We start from the raw sequence: 21,131 nt of genomic DNA, 5'->3' as shown, positions 1-21,131 counted from the left end.
TAATGGCCTTGACTCACAATGGTACTCGGTATGAGTAACAAGTACTAAAAGGTAAATTGTACTCGATTTAAAAAGAAATGTGGTATCGGTGCATCCCCAGCTGAAAACATGATGAATAATGATCAACAGATTCATCAAGAGCTGATGTAAAGTTAGAGAGAGGTGTAAACCTGGTCAAACTGGAGCACTTTGAACAGCATCAACATACAGAATCTGCTTTGTGTTTCAACACAACACACAGCAAACAGCAACCGGCTCACGCTGTTAGAAATGAAGTCGTAGCTTGAACTGCACAGAATTTTGTGGCTGCACGGGGGACATTGTTAAAGTTAAAGACAAAAGTTTAAAGTTACACCTTTCCCTCCAACCCCTTCCTGAAAACTTTAACTCATCTCAACTTTACCGCTATACCCGCACTGATGACAAGACCATCTTTTATTTTCTCCTCTTTTTATACCTCTGAAGCAATAACCTTCCCCTTTCCACTTTCATTCTGTGAAGTCGGGGTCAGCTCAGTCATATTCCTCCCAGAGCACAAAGACAGATTCCTTTCTGCTGCAGCAACTAAGAAGTCCTGCCTTAGTTCATACCATTAAATGAACGTACGTGAAAAAGTGAAATGATGGACAATAAGCCAAAACTAGAAGTTTAACCTCATCATAACCACATCAATACGCAATGTGGAAAACAGTTGAAATAAAATGTATGACTTTCTACAACTTTTTGACACAGCATCTTACTGTAAAAGTGTGAATTAGTGCCAGTTAGTTCATTAGATCCCAAATGGAATGATACAGAGAAGCCTGAGCTGAACTGAACAGTCTTAATTTTGTAATAGTTTCACTCCATTTACCCACTGTGCTTGCAAAATGCCACAAAAGGTAGATGTGCATTTGCAAGGCTGTGCATGTCCACAAAGTGGACGAGAACGACGAATGACTGAGGTTGCCAGAGGTACTCATTAAGCCACTGACAGATTAATGGATTGTGTGGAGATATTCTTGTGTTTTTTGGGACAATCACTGTGAATCAACTGAGAAATAGGGCCGCATTTCTTTTGGGGTTTTTCAGCGAAAGCAAATGCAGTGCTGGTTCGAGGCCAGTTCTATCTGTTTCAACCGCCAAAAGAACCACCTTCAGCCCCCAAACACTGGGGCTAAGCACCAACTCTTTGCTGGGCCAGAGCAAAGAACATAACATTGGGGATGGGAGCGAAGTTTTGTAGACCAATCAGATCAACAACAATGCTGTGACCACCATGTTTAAAAATTCAGAGCCAGTGTAGAGCCCAATATGTCGCATGTGTTTGCAGAAATGTTTATGAACAATGTTGTGTGTTTAATTAAAGTCAGCTAGCATTTATAGATCCTACTCAAAATAGCATGTATAAATCTGTTTGTATCGCTGTTGTTAGCCTTTAAAGAGACCGTCAGCATTGCAGAGGTTTCACAAACATCCACTGTTGTCTAAAATAGCCTTAATGAACTAAACTGGTGACTTTAGGTCATCAATTTTCTGAAGAAAACGAGACAAAATCAGTCATCTGTTGCTGTTTTTGTTTGGATTAACTGTTTCCCTGCACTGTGGTCCTTTATACAAATTCTGAATGAGTGTTGTGTTTGCAAGAAGTCACAGGAAGTTGCGTCTTTGACTGCTTGTTGGCCTCAGACAGATGTCTTAAATGTGTGTGAAGTTTAGTGTCCCCTGTCGTTTATAAGGCAGTTGTTTTCAAATGCATGTTCATGTGATGGAGTGCTTTCATGGGAGGGGTGTTCCTGTCATTAAGTTTCAGCACCTGCAACAACGCAGAGACTTCCTGCTGACTTCACAAGCAACAACAGCTACGCTGCAAATCAGCATTGAGAGTTAGTTCTCCAAGAGGAATAAAGTTGAGACCAGTTTTCTCCAACCTGCACCAATAGAACGCTGCACATCAGAAGCTGAATATGCCATCGCAGTCGCAATGCTCATCATCACTGAGGTACCACCGGCTAATGGAGCAGCACTTTTATCTTAAACGCATAACCTTTTGTCCAGGTCTACCACAGAATCTGAGGCATGCAGATGAAAACAAACACGAGAGCAGGAGAAAGACACGGCACTCTTAAGTTAAACTAACATTATGTGATACTTACAGGTTGAGAGGCTGCCATGCCGGCCACTGAGCTTTCGTTTTAATGACAGTCAGTACTTCATCTCCCTGCAAAGAGACAGAGAGCAAGAGAGAGTTACAAAAAGTAATTTGCCACTAAATGGATGACTATAAAGGGACAAAAAGAGACATTGACAGAGAAAAGGCCTGAAATTGACAAATTGACAAAACTGGGGGCTAGTACTCTCATTCAAGGACAGCAAAGTATATTCCACTTTTCAGAGGCTTAAGAGCCTGGACAAAGTGTGTCTCTTATCGCCACAAAATGGCTCTGTGCTGTTTTATAATAGCTGTCTGTTATTCCAGAGAAGAACCTCACTTTACACTCCACACAGCACCCACCACTCTCTAAAGTCTCTCTAGCATTACAGCCACTTTATGGACTGCACAACACATTTTCTATCATAATGCACCTCATCTAATTATTCAGCCAAAAGCAGCCGCTGATTAGAAGTGAACTGAAAAGTCTGAATGTGCCTTATTAATATTATATTAATAGTCTTTATTGATTCCTCCATCTTTTAGTCGCTTTATCTTTTAAATACAGAAACACAACAGCTTCAGACTGGGACACACTGAAATAAAAGAAAAACATTTTGTGATTGAATGATGGTTCCATAGTCACGTTGAAAGCCTTGTCTCATCGTGTATGTGTGTGTTTCTGTCTGTGTGTGGATGAAAACAAGTTTACAAGTCAGTATGGATTTAACTGGACATAGTAACTGATGTGACACAAACTTAAACAACTTCATAGAAATGTTCTGTCTGCCAGTGTTGCACACATTGTAATTGGCTTTTCATGTACTGGTAATTCAAATGTGGATAGAGCAGAAGGACAACAGATGAGTTAAAGGTCTAGTGTGCAGGATGTAGTAACTTTTAGTTGCTTGACTGCAAATTGCATACAAATAAAATCTCTCCACATGGCACAAACTACAGTGGCTACAACGTACTTACATCGCATTTCTACAAACAGATGTTACACACTGGCACTCTAAGAAAATCAGTCAGAAAGTGACTTTTCCACACACTGTCTGACCACACGCCAAGGCCGTACGCAGGGTCCACAAAATACTGAGGTCATGAGTCAGAACTTCTAGGCGGGTTCGGGGGCACGCTCCCCTGGAAATTTTTTCAATTCCGTTATTTAAATCTGGCCATTTTCAGAGTCTTAAAGGAAGAAAAACAACATTATAATGACTTTTAGGCTTGTTTGTTTTGTTTGATATCACAGAACATCACCCTCATCCTAAATGATTTGCAAATGAGTTACAATGTAAAACTGGAGAATGAATTTCATCAAGTCATGGATTAGGAATAAAAAGGAATTAACTGTACTGGGACAGAGGGATAATATATACAAACACTTCATATTTCCTTTAGTATTTAAAATAACCCAAACCCAAGCCCTATTACACTATCATGTTGATGATAGTGCCTAATCTTTTCACTCTTGTTAAGGAAAACCAGCTTTTGAACACATTTCTATTATAATCTTACACAATACTTCAATTATTATGCATTATACATCTGACTTTTAAAGCATGTGACTTTTCTTGCTACTTGGCCCAAAGATGAGCTTGGTTTGACTCAGCCTTTTCCTCCCTATCCTGTTTTCCCTTCAGTGAAGAATATAAAAAACCGGACTATCTCACTCACCTGCACCTAAATGCTAAGATCAATAATATTGTTAATATTGTAAGTTTTTACACTTATATTTTAATACATTTCACTCAACACTTTTTTACTGAAGCATTTTTCTTATTGTGTGTGGAATTATTGTGCCAAGGTTTTTTTTATTCGACATATTTATATTTAAATTCTTATCCTTAATTCTTGGTAGCAGGTAAAAAGAAAATGTCACTACAAATTGTACTATGTAGGATTATGTATGTGACAAATAAAACTCTTGAATCTTCAATCTATAAATACAATCAAATACTAAACTGATGGAAATGAAAACAATATTCCATTTCAACATCATGTTTTCAGATGTGTCAGAAATCTTAAAAAACCTTGAGGATGGTGCAGAGCTTTTGAAATTTTGAGGTAAAAATGGGGCATTCTGAGGCTTTTTGAAGCACCGTTATGGTGACTCATGAAGTAAAGGCAAGTTACCACAGAAAATGATTTATTATTATTATTATTTTGAAAATGATTTTGTTTCTGCGTACGACTTCCTGTCCTGCACGATCTGCTCTGTGCATCGGGAGTCAATATAGAACAGGTTCAGCATCCAACATTGAGAAATCAACACTGAACAAACGTTTAATTTTCAATGAAGACGTCGCTGGCATTTCAATCACAAAATGAATGTTGACTCAACCGGTGGAAATTGTTTGACGACCGGTACTGACGGGGTTCACCAAAATTAAACTTTGATTCATGTTTCCTTGCTATCTGAGTAGTACACTGGGCTGCAATATCTCCACATTAAAATGTATTTTAGTCTCACAGTCATCTACCACTTAAACTGCTCTCCACCTACAGTTTTAGCTTGATGTGCTCCTCTTCCAGTGACTGGTGTGATTGACTGACTCACTAACGGTAGCGGTAACATCAAAGTCCAACATGTGTGTGGTAGTTACCACAGACAGTGCATGTTGTTGGTGACGCGCAGCACGTATGCCCAAACTGAGCCACTGTTTTATTAAACAGTCGCGCTACTCTTGGCTCTTCAAATATAAAATCACCTCAATTTAAGCAAAAAAAATACAGAGGACACGACCTCGGCGTCCTCTATGGTAGTTACGGCCTTGCCACACGCTGTTGGGATATTTCGATTTCTCTGAAGTGGGTTTGTGTGAAGTACTTATGAGTAGCCAGTGTCTTACCTGCAGTAGACAGCAGTCAGACTACTCTCAGTCTGAAGAGTCAGATGGTTTCCTGGTGAAAGTGGTGTGGTTTAAATCCCTAAAACAGCTTATATTCAAGATTTTGTGAGTTTCTTTAGTTCAAATTTGCTTTAGATGGCAAAAATGTTGCTTTTCTGGTGGTATTTAGCTTTTGCTTGTCTCAGGATACCTTTTGCTCCTCCTAATTAAAAACGCTCAGATTACTCTCTGCTGCAAGTTAGACACTAGTATTAACACTCTAGCCCACGGGCTCCTAAGACTGATATTGACTGCATGTTGCTGTAATGTACGTCCATTTTGCACTTAGTGATTCCCTTCCTGTGAAGCACTTTGTGACTGCTGTCTGAGAAAGGTCAGTGTAAGTAAGTACTTACTTACACTGACCTTTCTACTCATGACAAGTTCACACAATAGTCACAAATCAAAAATTCCACAAAAGACACAAACCCTTCAAACCAGTTCACTGAAAGTCCTACACAACATTAGATCTCAAAATGCAGACTTGACTCAGTGAATAAACTTCTGTAATGACGACTTTATGTACTAAACTGAACGCCTCGTGTCCACGTACTTGTGTGGCTATATATGTAGTAGTGGCTAATTTTAGCAATTTTCCACTCCATCCATCCATTTCCTATACCCGCTTAATCCAATTTGGGGTTTCAGGGGGGGCTGGAGTGTATTCCTGCTGCCATTGGGCGAGAGGTTCTGCACACCCTGGATGGGTCGCCAGTCCATTACAGGGCCACACAGAGACAAGCAACCACGCATGCTCAGTTTTAAGGAATACGCGCATGAAATTACCACGACATAACAGCTTTAATATTAAGGGAAAAAACAAGCACAGTTTAACAGTTTTGTCAAATATGTTGTGAGAATCACTATGCATGGAATCTATGTTACACTGCTTCCCATAACTTCAGTTTGTTCGCCTCACAACTTCCCGGCACACAGTGCAGTCCCCCTCTCACAAATCCACCATATATGTTTCAGATTTTCAACATATTTGAAGCAAACTCCAAATGGGGGGGGCGAAGAAGGAAGGTTGAGTTTTGCACACCTATCAGAGATTACTTGTGAACCCATAGTAAGTAAATGCATTTCTGGTTGACTCGGACAGACTCAAGTGTATGTGGAAATGAGGTTGATTGTTTTAAAGGAGCAGTGTGTAATAATTGTGGTGATTTATTAACAGAAATGGAATATAATACATATAACTATATTGTTAGTGCTATATAGTCTCCCTATAAAACAAGTCGTTACGTTTTTATTTACTATACTGCGGTCTGCTCCACACAAAGACTTACCCGGAAGGACACCACTTGTATCGCCATATTAATTACAGTTTCCTAAAAGGGACAAAGGGTGTTGCAAGCGTGATTTGCCGCTACTTTGCAGACGACCAGCTGATCTGATTAAACAAACATAACGTCTTCTCCGTGTCCCTGTTGATTCACGGGAGTTTATGCGCCAAATCTACTAAGTAGCTTTGTTAGCTGGACAGAATGATGTTATGGAGATCAGCTGATTTCAGTAACGTGATACTAAGAGGCTTTGAAGATAAAGTCAGCCAGATACAACGTGTTGCCTGCTAATGCTATCCCTCTATCAGGCTAAATACAAACAGCCTTTAGCCTTTTATCACCATGCAGGTAATACAATGCAGAACAACTAACAGTGACATTCACTGTAAGTTATCTTTTCACAGAATATCTAACCTAATGTAACATCTATTTATAATTTATATCTCTAAAAGTAACCTCAGAACTTGAGAAGGTGGTTTCACTCGATGGAGAAGACATCATGACACATTTGAGTGATGGATGTGTTGGGTAGTGTGTGCTGCACGCAGTGTCAGGCCACCGTAGTTTCTCGGAAGCGTGTTGCGTTCATACTGCAATCGGAAATTACAGAATCTGACGAACAGCGGAACTTCCACACTGCTCCTTTAAGGCATCAAACCAAGGCGCAGTGGAAAAATACGAAAAGTCATACTTTTAACAGTGAGAATTGCAAAATTTTACATTTAAGTAAAAAAAGTCCTCTGTCTTTATTGAAAGGAAGTACAGTTCATATATGCAATTCAACCTCTGGAGGTGGCTCGACTTGTTCTTTTCTGGCACAGCATGGAGAAATTCACAGCAATGAAACTAGAGTTCAGGTCAAAGCTATTCAGAGCCAGAAGCCTATAATCAAGCAGTGTTTTAAGCTAAAATTTATGACAGAACCTTAAATAAAGACATCCTGGAATGTACACAGAATTCCTTGTAAATGAGTTTTAATCATTAGTTTTGTATTACCAACATTACTACAGATTGGTCAATCTGGCAGTTGTTGTAGAAAGCGACGCGCAGAGTCCAATATAATCAGTTGGGAGCTGGGAAAACAGAGGTGGCAGGTTTCAATCACTTCTCTTATCTGCTGCGCTGTATGCACAGCACGCATGAAAGTTTCATAAAGCAGATTCAAAATCCTTCAAGGTTTAACAAGTTTTTGGCAGGTATGTGAAGAAAACTGATTATAAACACCTGTATTTGATCCAATTTTAAAGATGTGAATGCACAGTTACACTTTATCAAAGTCGTTCAAAATGACACAAAGTCAGTGATTAAACATTTTCCACAAAAATGTGTTCACAGGATGAACAGGTTGAGGGTAATTTTCTGATTCATTCTTTCTCTCCATCCACCATCTGCCATTACCAGACACTTAATGTTTGCTTCAATTTAGTCTAAAATGCTCCTTCAGTGAAACAGTCCGGCACATTTTATGCCAGAACTCTGCCGCTAACACGTTGCACAAAATGCTTTGTGAAGGCTGGAGATGCAAATCTCTCTGTAATGGTCTTGTTTGTTTATGGTAATTATGGTAATAGGACGAAATGGCTGTGATTTACCAATGTTTAAATGGACATTACAATTTCGTGAATGTTTTCAAGGAGAAAAGAAAGAACAGATTAGAGGAAGAAGAGGGTTGGTTAGAGTGGCTGTTGCAGTAGCGACATTAAAGAAGATGAAAATTGGGGAGAAAAGGAGGAAAAGAAAAGACAAACATTAGTGCACAGCGTGAGATGAGGAGGGTGAGAGGAGATGGAGGAACTGAGAAGGTGATATGGCTGAAAAGAATAAGGATAGCAAAAATGATGAAAGCAGTGTGAGGACAGGATTGAACAATCAGAATGAGGCTGAAGTGGAATGAGGAAGGAACAAAGACGACACAAGTGAGAGAAACAGAGTGAGAAAATGACAAGACTGCAATTATCGAAACCAGAAAAAAGCAGAAAGATAAGTAATGAAGTGGTTAGAGGAGATCCCCACACTTTTCTTCCAGGTTATACAACCATACATTCACTTCCACCCTCAGCTGCTGGCTCTTTTCAGTAATCTCTGCAAAGGATTTGCTGATTTTGTTCGCTGTGATTTTTTCAGTGCGTACAGGAAAAAAACACAGAAAGCCTGTTCACTGCGGGAGCTGCTGTCATTAACCTGGATGCATGTTAACACTGGCTGACAGTGAGGTGATAACAAAAGATGCACTTATCACTGCAGCACAGAAGGGAATGACTTGGGAATGACTGCTTAACTTGAAGATTTTCTAAAATATTTACTTCACATTATAAAAAGAACAACTATGCTGTGCATTTAGCTCAGTGGCCACAGTAAGCTGTAGAAAGGCTGTGACTCCACAGTAATTAACTGTGGTTGTGTCACAGCACAGTGATCAGATCAATGTTTCCCAATCCTGGTCCTCAAGGCACCCCACCATGCATGTTTTCCATGTTTCCCTGCTCTAGCACACCTGATTCAAATGAATGGGTCGTCCTTAGCCTTCTGCAGAGCTTAAAGACCTGATCAGTTTCAGTTCCCAAAAATAGCTTTTGAATATGGACATGAGGAGCAAATGCAAAGAAAAATCTGCAGTTATCAAAATCCCAATGAGTATTTTGAAAAAAAAAAGAAAAGTGAAATGAAACAAAACTTATTTAAGCAAAAACTTTGAAGCAATGCTAACAAGTTGATTTTAAGAGCGCTGTTATCACGTTCATCTAAATTAAACATATTTTTGAGGCTAGCTTTTCGCGAGAACTAACAAAGATTTAAGCCAATGCTCATGAGATGTAATAGTGAAACAAAATGATTACAATTCATCCTAAAAGAGACAAGAATGTTGACAAAATTTCATGTGTTTCAGACAAAATGGCTTGAAAATCATTGGAATTCACCTGAACATCACGATATTTTGCATGAAAAGCAACTACAATCCTTCAAACAGTTGTTTATCTGTTTTAGTGGAGATGATGCAAGTTGTTATTCACAGAGGGATACACCATTAGCATGGCTTTACAATTATTTTCAATCATGCAAGCCAAAGTAATACTCCCTTTCCAAGCCAACATTTCAAATCAGCAGTGCTCCAAACTTCTATCAAACACTTGTGCTGCTATTTTGATGTTTGATTCCTTCAAGGTGCAAACTCTCTTACTCTGCCAGAGATCTGCCGTCATTTTTTCAAGACTTCACAGGAGCATGTGTGAGAGCAATAAAAAGACAGAGTGAACAGCTGAGGTCCTGGACACATCTTTCAAAGAAATTACAAAGATTAGTGAGTGACACTGCTGGCAAACACAAGGGCACAAAGAGCCGAGGTGAAGGCTTGAGTAAAAAGATTGCTGTGACTCACCGCCACATCTGAGCTGTGACAGCAAACATCTATATCTGGACCGTCATGCAGGTGGATGGGGAAAATGGTGACAGTGTATAAGAGGGAGATAAAGAATGATGGACAAATACAAAATCTGACTTGCAAAGGCTGATTAAATATGATTCATATGAGTAAAGAAAAATAATAATATACATCCCAACTATATAAAAAAAATACAAAAGAAAAATGTATAAAGAGTGATTGAAGTGTATCTATGAAATCTACACTAAAGATCCAAATGTCACAGTCTACGTAATGGAGGAGGACCCAAACGCATGAGAAAACAGGCGTCTGTCAGGCACAAAACAACTAAGTAAGAAACTATGGAGGGGTGAAGTGTCAAAGGACCAGCAGACATGGAGACGTTACAATTATGATCTGAGAGAGAAAAATGAAAACTAAGGAGCATGTATACTGGGATGGGTGATTAGGTGAGTGAATGCAGGTGATTAACGAGTACAGGGAACAGAAGTAACGAGACAAAGGCATCTGAGGAAAACTGAAAAACTGGCTAGAACCAATGAGTTAAAAACTAAACAGAATCCACAAGAACTTACACAAGGGAACTGAAGTAAGGCAAGGAGCATCAGCAAACCGAGGATGACCCAACAAAAACGGAAGATCTAATCAAACCCGGACATGACCCCCGGAAACTAAACGATAACACACAAACTAAACCTCAACAAAGCCCATGGACGATGATGCCAACGGTTCCCGTGTCTTGCAGAGCACTAATGTCAAGAGCAATCAGTCTACAGATGCAGGCTGGATTTTGACTATCACAAAAGGCATTTGGCTAACTGATCTTTGCGGCCCAAAAACTCTCTTTTTGTAGCTAAAAATGTCTGAGATATGAGTGGATGAGCCATATCGGTGCTGTGATACGGCAGGACAATCGAAACAATCATGATGTAAAGTTCTACAGAGCTCAGAGGAACCAGCGAATATTAGGGTGTTAATTCTCTGCAGGCAAACATACAAAAAAAAAGAATTACTTTTAATTTAAACACTCCAGGGTGAAAGTTTTTAACTTAATCTGACTGTAATGTAGACTGTAAAATTGTTGTCTATTTTGTTTAAATGTCAAACACAGAATAACATTCCTAACAAGAGTTTTTACACATTTACCACATTAACAGTGTTTCGAGTATTTCTGATTAAGTTACTGTTATCTTCATTGAAAAAAACAGTGCTTTTCTTGGAAAAATAAGGACATTTCTAAATTACCCCAGACTTTTGAACGGTAGTGTAAATATAGTTATAGCCCGACTGTACTGAGGAATGGATATTTTGGGATACACTATAGCACAGAATCTGACCCCAACATCGGCTGGTTTAGACCCAACCTGGTCAGACCTCAAGTTGGTGGAAATACTTTGAGAAGGAGGTTGACTTCGTTGAAGAATGGTGAGACAGTTTTCACATTGCACATTGAAGAGCGGGAAGCTTATGAGATCACTTATGCATTCCTCTCAGAAACGTTGCATGCACATGTGGACAGAGCTTTTTTGGTAAATGGTGTCGGATTGATGAGATCGTATTTCTAAATACCAGTGTTCATGTGGTTTAGACACTCCACATAAACACTGTGTTGCTTGTACAAGCTACGGTTTATGCATTTTAAACTTCTATTAAAAAAGAAATAGTTTGATTTTCATCTGCACGTTGGGGCGTGATTGAGGAAGCGCTATTATGTGGCATCTCCAGATTTTTGTCTTTACAGCTGGATTGAAACATTCTGACACAAAGCCTGCAGCATTCCACCCCAAATCCCCTCAATGGCTCGGTTCTGCCCAGTTATCAATCTGTTCACTTTGGAGTGATGTTCTGTCAGGGGGGTCTCTGCGACACAACACTCTCTATTGTCTTTCCAGACTTGGTCTAATAAAGGAAAATGAGCCTGGGGATTTGGGGACAAGATGTCTAATAAAAAATCAACACTGCACTAATGCAATTACAATTGCATAGAGGCTGTGAAACAGATGGATGACTGGGCCACGATGTTGTAACTCAGCTGCATAAAATTCACAACATAGGTCAAAACGCAAGAAAACACACACAAACATCAATACCCACTAATGCCACACAGAGGAACACACTTGTATTATTCTATCTAAAGGCGACTACAAGAAGATACAGTCTCACCTCGTGGAAATAGATAGTAATTCCACTCATTTTGCAAGATGTCTTCAATCACTTGTCAAATGTTATTTTGCAGACCATACACACACAAACATATCAGCTCAGAGAGTTATTCATCAGACACCTGTGATGTGGATCTGAAGCCAACAGCCAAACTGTATCACCGGCCCAATTACAGAGAAATTTACTTGTCCCTCAAGCAAACTGCTGTAATTGTACTGTATGAAATACACCAAGTGTTCCCCGATAGCAAAAGCATAAACAGTTTTCAAATAAGTAAAGCAGATATCTTCTTTCCCCAGAGAGCTCCCCAGTTCCAATCATTTACTGTGTTCTTTTACCAAGATATCTGATAAATTCTGATTGTAAAAAAGCTTTGTGTTTGAAATGGTTCTAATTTAAGTTGTAACTTAATACTTCCTCACACTGGCCCCTGGAGGCACCAGTTCATTCGAACCTCCATCGTACTCAACCAATTTGTGTAAAATTTTAATAATTCACATTAAATCCACAGCTGGAGCTCCAATGTGCAACACACCACAGCACCAGTGGCCATATTAGAGTCGAGCCTTTATGACTATTCTTCCAAACTGTAATGATGGCAGCTCTCATGCCGCAGGCAACTGCAGAAATATCAGGATACAAAAACATGCTGTTTTATTTGATGTAGCCGATTAAAGTCCTGGTGTTGTTGCAGAGCAAGAATTCCCATATGATTTAGGATTAATAGGTATTACTGTATTAAAAAACAAATCAGTTTGTTGTGGTGATTCACATCTTTGCTTCATTCGACAAGAAGATTTCGTTCTGTTTTAGAAATTCATCTAAAAAAACCTGACTTGGATCAAATTATTTCTTTTTTATAGACAAATGTTGAAGAACAAGTAAGAAGGGCACAGATGATGCATCATGTAAAAATTAAGCTGTTTTACATTTGGTAAGGCAGTCTGTTTTATGCATGTCATGATCGTCACACTTCCTGCGTTTTATGAAGGCGCTGCAGCCAAAATACAGGTTGAACATCTTTTTCTTGTTCTCTGCAGCGCATGTTTGCATGCCAAACTGATTCTTTCCCTCTGTGTAACTGTGTGTGCATTTCCTATCACCTGGGGGCCAGGCAATCCATCACAGCGCAGTCAGGTGCAACATGTGACACATTCACCTGAGGAAACAATATCACATTAATCAGCATAGATCACTGTCAAGCAAACCTCTCTGAATGTTGTAAAGAAACAAACAGCTGCAATTAATAACGGCTGAAGAACGAGGTGGTGAGATTTTATACGGAGCTTCACTCGCAATGCGTGCGTATGCGTGGATATTATTTTTATCAGGGAAAAATATGAGCGCACCCACAAAGCATCTCATTTTAAAGGGCGAATGCACCTCTTTATGGTGTAAAAAGCTGTTTTGTTTTACATTTGAGGTACTTTTGGGGAAATGGATGACTCCACAGAATGAGTTGGTTTCATCAGTAATGTATAAAGAGGACAATATAAGAAGCTGTTAGATGAGAAAATAATCTCTCTAATGCTGAGATAAGGGCTTTGCATGGAGGTGTTCCCTCACAGCAAGAGGTTCCTGGGGCCCTTCTGTGTGGTTTGTATGTTCACCCTGTGCATGCATGGGTTCTCTCAGGGTACTCTGGCTTCTTGCCACCGTCCGAAAACATGCATGTTAGGTTAACTGGTTATTCTAAATTGAGTGAGTGTGCATGGTTGTCTCATTTGTCTCTGTGTAGACTCATGAAGGACTGGCGACCTGTCCAGGGTGTACCCTGCCTCTGTGCCTGACTGCAGCTGGAACAGGCTCCCACTCCCCCACAGATTTGACTTGGATTAGAAATTAGAAATTGAAAATAGATGGATGAATGCTGAGACAAGAAATTGCACACTGTCATTACTATGATAACCAATCAACTAGCTTGAAAGCACTTTTGAAATGAAAGCCTGGTTATAAAAGAAATGTGAGTGTTTCAGCTGAAAGCCTTTTCAATTTGTATTTGAAGTAGATCTGAAAATGGAGATGGCTTCCTAAGGACCCATTCCGTGACCTGCAACTGCTCATCTGAGACACCTCAAAGGCTTTTGGAAGAGGGGCTCAGGTTTAAATCTAAAACATCATTATCATCAAGAACCACTGGAGGACTGGGGGAGGAGTTGTAAGAAGAGGAGAGGAGGGAAGAGAAAAAAATTGTCTTATTAACTTGTGTAATTTAATACCTTGTCTTCTGTAATGAGAGTTACAAACCATAAGGGGTACATTGTCCTCTGCTGTATCCTTTCGGTTCCTTTTTTTGGTAGTTCAGAGCATGTGGTGACTCATTTCTTGCCAAATGACCACAGTCACTTTGGTCAATAAAGCTTTATTTGATTAGTCGTGTTACATATAATATAATGCATTTTTCTAACATTTTCCGAAGGTCATGACTGTAGCTATAACCACGTTGGGCTGCAGATAATTCATCTAAACTGCAGTCTTGAACCTCTCTTTTGCTGTAATTTTGGAAGGACACAATATGTATTAAACGGTGAAGATTTCTCCTTTTTTGCCTTTGAAAGCCAAAATTAGATTCTGAAAAAGCCTCTTACAGTTTATAGTCTTATATTGTAGTAGATTGACTTACCAAGAAAAAAATGTTTGTTAATATTAAAACAGCATCGTTCTAAGCCATTTGTTCCCCTATATACTAGCCTCAACATTTAATACTCGCCGTATTTTGTTTTTGACATTGGCAGTGGTGAGCGTGCAGTGTTTTCAGATAAAGGCATAGCACTAAGGGGGTCTTTAATGTTAGAGTCAGCTTTGATGATTAAGCAAGAAAAGTAATTGTAGCTGCATTTAGCAGACACTCCGTGTCGTCTGCCATTAAACTGTTCAGAAAAATAAACCACCTTCTGTTTTAATGCACCATATATGCAGAAACAAGCTCTGAGATAACGGCAGGTCTGTGTAAATGCTTTCTTCTTTTAAATCAAACCTTAAGATTGTCCCGTTTATCACTGTGTTCAGTTAAATTATTTAACTGAAATGAAGGAGTTTGATTTCTAACTTCCACTGTTTTAGGTTTTTTCACTCTAAATTCTGCTTGCATATTCAATGTAAGCACTTTAAATCATCTTGCTGTTATATTGTGCTACAAAAATACATCTAATTGCTTATTTGTATTTATCCGACCATTACGTTCTCAGTTAATTGACTGATTGTCTGGTTTCGAAAGCTAAAAGTGTTCCAATCACAATGTTTTCGCTGTCCAAAACCTAAAACTATCAACATTATCGAAAGGAAAAGCAGTAGAACCATGAAATGTTGATACTTACAGCTTATAAACCTATTTATAACATTGTACAGCATTTCATAAATGCTTAATAAAATTTGTATATATCGAAATCCTACTTTAAAAATTAAACAGGACCCAAATCTGTCAGATAGATGCAATAAGATGAAAGTAAAGTTAGTTAGTTTTTAGAAATGTAATAGAGTAGAAATACAGTAAGCCTAAGTTAAGTACAGTAGTGTTTAAACTTAAGTGAAAGTAAGTAATTACATCCTGCAACTGGAGCTTTTCAATATTTTTTCACCACAAGTCTCCATGTAAGGGTTTATTCTGAAAATGTTCCTCTGGGAGAACATGACACCAGACCCAGCTCGATCTCTTTGGTTCACAGTTTTATTCTTCACAGGGTTTTCAAACACCAGCTATCTGGGACTTGGGTAGCTTTGATGTGCAACAGTGGTGGAATCCCCCTTTAAAGTCTTGAGCATCATTTATGACAAACGAAAACTCAGAAGGCCACCGGGCTCACTCAATAATAACCCGAGGATTATCTGACTACATCCCAGTAAACAACCGCACAGAATAGATCAGGGATGTCCACATCCGGTCCTCGAGGGCCGCTGTCCTGCAGGTTTAAGATGTTTCCCTGCTTCAATACACCTGATTTTGATGAAATGGACCACTTCAAAAGATTGTTACATTCTGCACAAGCCTGCTAATGATGCCTTGAGCTGACACACTTTGGACATCCCTGGAATAGATAATTCCCTTTGGACTTATTGATGATGACAAGTTGCCCTCTCTACTTCTGTTCTAAAGCAGCCCCAAATCAAACTGGTCTGGTGGGACCTGTTTAAGATATCTAATCAGGGACTAACTTCCAACCAGGACACCAAGTTAATGACAGTGACCTGCCTGTGTTACAGAAAACTAGTCAAAATTAGTTTTAAAGCAAAGGATGTTATAATGTTAAAGGCACAAAGTTGGGAAAAAAAGCAACAAAGAAAAACCAAAAGCTCAAGAAAGTGTGGATTTCATAAAGAAAAACTGGGCAAAGTGGTGAGGCAGAGAGAAGCTGGATCATGTGGGAGCAGAAAAGTAGAGTTCTGTAGAAAGGAGACAGGTGAAGAGTGAGGTCAGAAAGAGAGTGAAAGTCCAGTAATTGCTTTGACCTTGAGCTGAGAAGAGGTGTAACTCAGTCAAAGCAAGTGATGAATTCCATGCCCTCAGCCCTGTCGTGGGAATAAAGCCACCAGTCTCAGGGAGTTTTGTTTATGACCGCTCAGAGCAACACACGGAGGGAAGAGAGCAGAGTGGCTGAAAGAGATTCTGGGTGGGTGAAGTTTCACAACAGCCAAGGGAAACGGCTGAATGGAAGAGGTGGACTGCAGGGGGTTTTTAAAGGCCAGGGAAACAAGACAGAGTGCAGAAGAAAAAATTGTAACTCGTTTGGGGAGGATGGGTTTTGATTGTGTGACCTGACAGATGGAGGTTTATTACCACTGATGGACTGAAGACTGCAGGAGGACTTAAAGAGAACAGCACTCCCTTTTTGCTTTTCCCTCTCCGGCTACTGCGGCTCCAGAGTTTTCCAGCATACAGTATATCAACAGATTTTTCCTGCTCATTAAACATTGATAAGCCGTATAGCAGCTACAGGAAAACATGTCATATTCCGATGATCATGCACCAGGTGACCCACTGTACAAAATATTCTTTTATGTGCCTTATGTACTTTTTATGCTGTTTAAAGCACAGAAAGCATGTGACACATCTTTATGGTTAAGGGTAATATACTTAAAGTTGTAAAGAATTAAAGTATTAAAGAATTAAAATCTTAATTCAAAGAACACCTTTGCCTAAAGAATTTCAGACTACATGTGTGGATCATTTGTGGGTCTCATATGCGTAATCAAAAAACATTTTTACTTTTACATTTGAGGTGTTGTGGGCTCTACACCGACCTGTCGTTGTGAAGAAGGAGCTGAGCCAGAAGGTGAAGCTCTCGATTTACTGGTCAATCTACGTTCCAACCCTCACCTATGGTCACAAGCTGTGGGTAGCGACCGAAAGAACGAGATCATGAATACAAGCGGCCGAAATGGGCTTCCTCCGCAGGGTGTCTGCGCCTCCCTTAGAGATAGGGTGAGAAGCTCAGTCATCCGGGAGGGGCTCGGAGTAGAACCGCTGCTCCTCCGAACTGAGAGGAGTCAGATGAGGTGGCTCAGGCATCTGGTTAGGATGCCCCCTGGACGCCTCCCTGGGGAGGTGTTCCGGGCACGTCCCACTGGGAGGAGACCCCGGGGGAGACCCAGGACACGTTGGAGAGACTATGTCTCTCGGCTGGCCTGGGAACGCCTCGGGGTCCCCCACGGAAGAGGAAGGAAGTGGAGGAAGTGGCCGGGGACAGGGACGTCTGGGTTTCTCCGTTAAAGCTGCTGCCCCTGCGACCCGACCCTCGGATAAGGGGTAGATGATGATGACTTTTACATTTATATCAATTCACTTCAGTTTAATCTGTTTAGCAGCAGTTCACAACAAGTCACATCTGGGAAATTTACAGAGAAAGCAAACAACTTACATTCAAGTACTGTTCAATATAGTTCAATCTAGCCAATTTAATTGCATGCGTTGTTTTTAAATACATCTACCGTTCTCTTCTCTACACCAGCTTATTCTGATGCAGAATGGCAGGGGCCAGGAGGCCGTCCTAGCAGCACAAAGGGCAAAAGGTCGGGTACATCCTGGTCAGGTCTCCAATCTATCCAGTTCAGTGTAGTTCAGTCCAGCTGAATCCAATTCAATCAAGTTTGATTCAGGATAATTAGATTTATAATATGCCGATGAATATAAAGTTGTCTTGTGTTTTTTCTGTCCAAAAGCATTTCCAAAGCTGACTGTTGAGGCTTTTTTTTTTTAACGAGCTAAATTCACTAAGTGGAGTGGACGGATAAATACTTCTGGATCCTAAACAACCAGCAGATAATTAGATCACAACTAATGTACAGTTATAGTCCCATTATAGATTTCATTTATAAACTCACTAACTTTACATGGCAGATAAATACAGTCGAAAAAAGGAAATCGTTGAATGAAAAAGGGAAACAAAACAGTTAGACTCAAGTAAAGTGTATCTTAGTGTGATCATCTGACACTCCTGCAGGTATTTAAGCTCAATCTTCCCCACTGAAAACCTTCCCCCCTTTGCTTCTAAAAACAGCCTGATTACATTGATGGAAACAGAATTACTCTGCACTCTAAAGGTGAAACTGCTGCTACAACTTCAACTTGAGTTCTCTGGTCCTCCCCAGTACACGTCTCCCTCGAGAAGCCATGGCAATTATCTTGTCATGGGCTAGATTGGTGTGTTGAACACAACTGATTAGACTGCGGCTGATTGGCGCAAAATATAACTGGCACCAGCGTTCCTAATGAAGAGGGATGTGAACTGGTGTTGAGCTGCTGTCACGCAGTAAATGCCAACCCACATGTCAGAGCTGACACATGCGCTGAGGTTGAGATGTGGGCCCTGATTACACCTTATCATCCGATATTCGGCTAATAAGTGCTAAACAACGACAAAGTGACAAGAATAACACAGAGGAATCTGACTGAAGAAAGGAAGAACGGACAGCAGGGACAAAGGCTGTAGTGCAGAGCTAATGACCGAAAGTGTGTGTGTGGAGGTGTGAAAAAGTCCTTTCAGGCAAACAGCAGCCAAATTGACAATTAGTGGTTAAGTTGTAGGTTTTTAGACAGTGTTAGGCAGCTAATGGTTAATGGTCTGCACTTATAACATAAATGTTATCTACAAAGAGCTTTACAGCAAGGCTACAGCTCGACTTGGCCCAGTATACGTTCACGGCAGTAGAATCGCGTTATTAGCAAACGTATGTTTGGCGCTCTAAGTATAGCTGAATTCACTGCACGGGCATTGTCTTTAGTTATGTCAGATGAAATCGGTATATCATTAGAACAGAGCAACAGCCTGGAAATGTTTAAAGTGACCATGAGTTGATACAGTCTTAACGGGCTAATTTTCATTCCTTTGATGAGTTTTCCATCTGACAAAAAAACCCAGCTGAATGGGAGCAGCTTTACTGGGAATCCAGCTGTATTAATACCCAGTTACAATTTACTGTGGTTGCAAAAGAAGAAAATTCTAAAATATGGAATATTGGAGCATGTTCAGAGCCCCGAGGCTCATTTGAGTCTAGATTAGTGTATTCATGCGAGAGTTTTTCCACAATCCCGAACCACAGTATCTGGGTATGTTCGTCCGATTCTGAGAAGCTCAATTTTGTAGGATTTTGCTTTGACTAATGTGTTTAAGTGTATTTTAAAAGCCTGGTTTTGGTCAGACTGTCATGCAAATTTGTTGACTAATGGTGGTGGAGTGTTGCGTGTGAGGTGCTAACCTGCCAACTCTAACCTGCTCTAACTCCTGAGTCACGGCTTTGGTCAAAACTCTTCTTAAAGAATTGACCGAAGTGACATTTAGTGCAGATATTTATGATCCAGATGGGACCAAATTGCAATTATGTTGATGGTCCCCAGAGCACATTCTCCAATGACTTTTGATTTTCTTCAAGCACCGTCTTACAAATATTTACTTCAGCCACAATTTAACTTCACTCACAGTTACACATCAGACAGGAATTTAATGGAACAAGTTAATCTTGTCTCGTTAAAGTAATGTAAATGTTGAGGATAAGATTGCTTACTTTTACTTAATTAGACACCAGAAGCTATAAACAGAAGTTTCTCCTGCTTGAATAAGCACCACTGAGTTCACTTATCATATTGAATTCAAACAAGCTTCCTGATATTCAGTGTTAGGGGCTTTGAACTTAGATAACTGATGGTTATCTGCAGTGGAGATTGACATCCAATCGTTCCTTATTTCGGTTCTATCCTGTTCAGACTTGCGTGTTCTGGAGCCTATTTCAGCTGCCAGTGGGCTGTCCATCACAGATTAATATATACACAGAGCTTTTCAACTCTTGTGACCCTTGTACGACTTTGTCAGTATTTAATAAACTTGTGTCTAAGATCTTGGCTTCTGGAATGGGAATCTTCGTAGTTTGGTTTCGGTTGCATGCATCATTTCCACCTACAGTCAATTTGGTGTCAACACTTAACTTAACATGCAAGTCTTTGAACTGTTGATGGAAAACAGAGCACATTAAATCCCACACAAGCACTGGAGGGAGCATGCAAACTGCTCAGAATGGACCGAAAAGGCCAGCAGGTTCAACTCGACAACCGTTTTGCTTTGAGGCAACTGTGCCACCCAGTGACCCACAAACGAAGCTCCTCAATCGATAAAGGTTCAGATCAGCGCAGATGCATATGAATCTGACCCTTTGGAAAACCTGGAACTGGTTCTTCAGCAGAAATTATTCTCTATTTCCATCCCTACTTGCAAGTTGTCAAAACTGTTTCCTCTAATCTTCTGAGTGGATCGTAGAGGCAGTGTGACCGTGACGTTCTGAGAAAACTTGATTTCTAATGGAGGGGGAATTTCATTTGAGGCATTTTGGGAGAAGGTGTGTACAATAACAACTGTTCTTTTAAGAATATAACCCGTAAGAATAAAGATTTCCTGAGCAGCCCACATATGCAGCACCAATCGAAGCAAGTTCCTTCACCAATCCTTACGTGGGGGTTAACTGCAGTCCAAGAAAAGACAAAGGAGATTCAGTTCTAAATATAATGGCAAGGTTTGTCAGATGTAATGTGGTAAGAAAGCACGAAGAAAGAAAGCAAATGAGGAGAGGAGAAGGCGACAGTTGGAAAAGGTGAGGGGGAAAAGTACGGGTGATACGTCAAGAAGAGAGAAGCTGTTGTACTAACACCAGAAAAAGTGTAGAGAATAAGAATGAATGACTCAGACAGAAGGTGTGTAGGTGACAAACAAAACACTGATTAGCATATGTCATGCTGCTGATGTGTTGGGGATTAAAGATTTAGACCACATGAAAGAAGAAGCCTCATTATAAAA

The 21,131-nt window shown here is 40.0% G+C and overlaps 1 protein-coding gene across 1 annotated transcript in view; it reads right to left on the bottom strand.

Moving 5' to 3' along the window:
* Positions 1-21,131, bottom strand: part of spon1b (spondin 1b) — a 101,963-nt gene that overhangs the window by 28,821 nt on the left and 52,011 nt on the right. Inside the window, exon 7 of the mRNA XM_072386600.1 lies at positions 2,136-2,200. Within this exon, the coding sequence (XP_072242701.1) occupies positions 2,136-2,200 (65 nt within the window). The remainder of the gene's footprint in view (positions 1-2,135; positions 2,201-21,131) is intronic.

This window comes from Leuresthes tenuis, unplaced genomic scaffold (assembly GCF_036924035.1).
Source record: "Leuresthes tenuis unplaced genomic scaffold, fLeuTen1.0.hap1 SCAF_5, whole genome shotgun sequence".
Taxonomy (NCBI): domain Eukaryota; kingdom Metazoa; phylum Chordata; class Actinopteri; order Atheriniformes; family Atherinopsidae; genus Leuresthes; species Leuresthes tenuis.
This window is presented reverse-complemented; position numbering and strand designations above follow the sequence as displayed.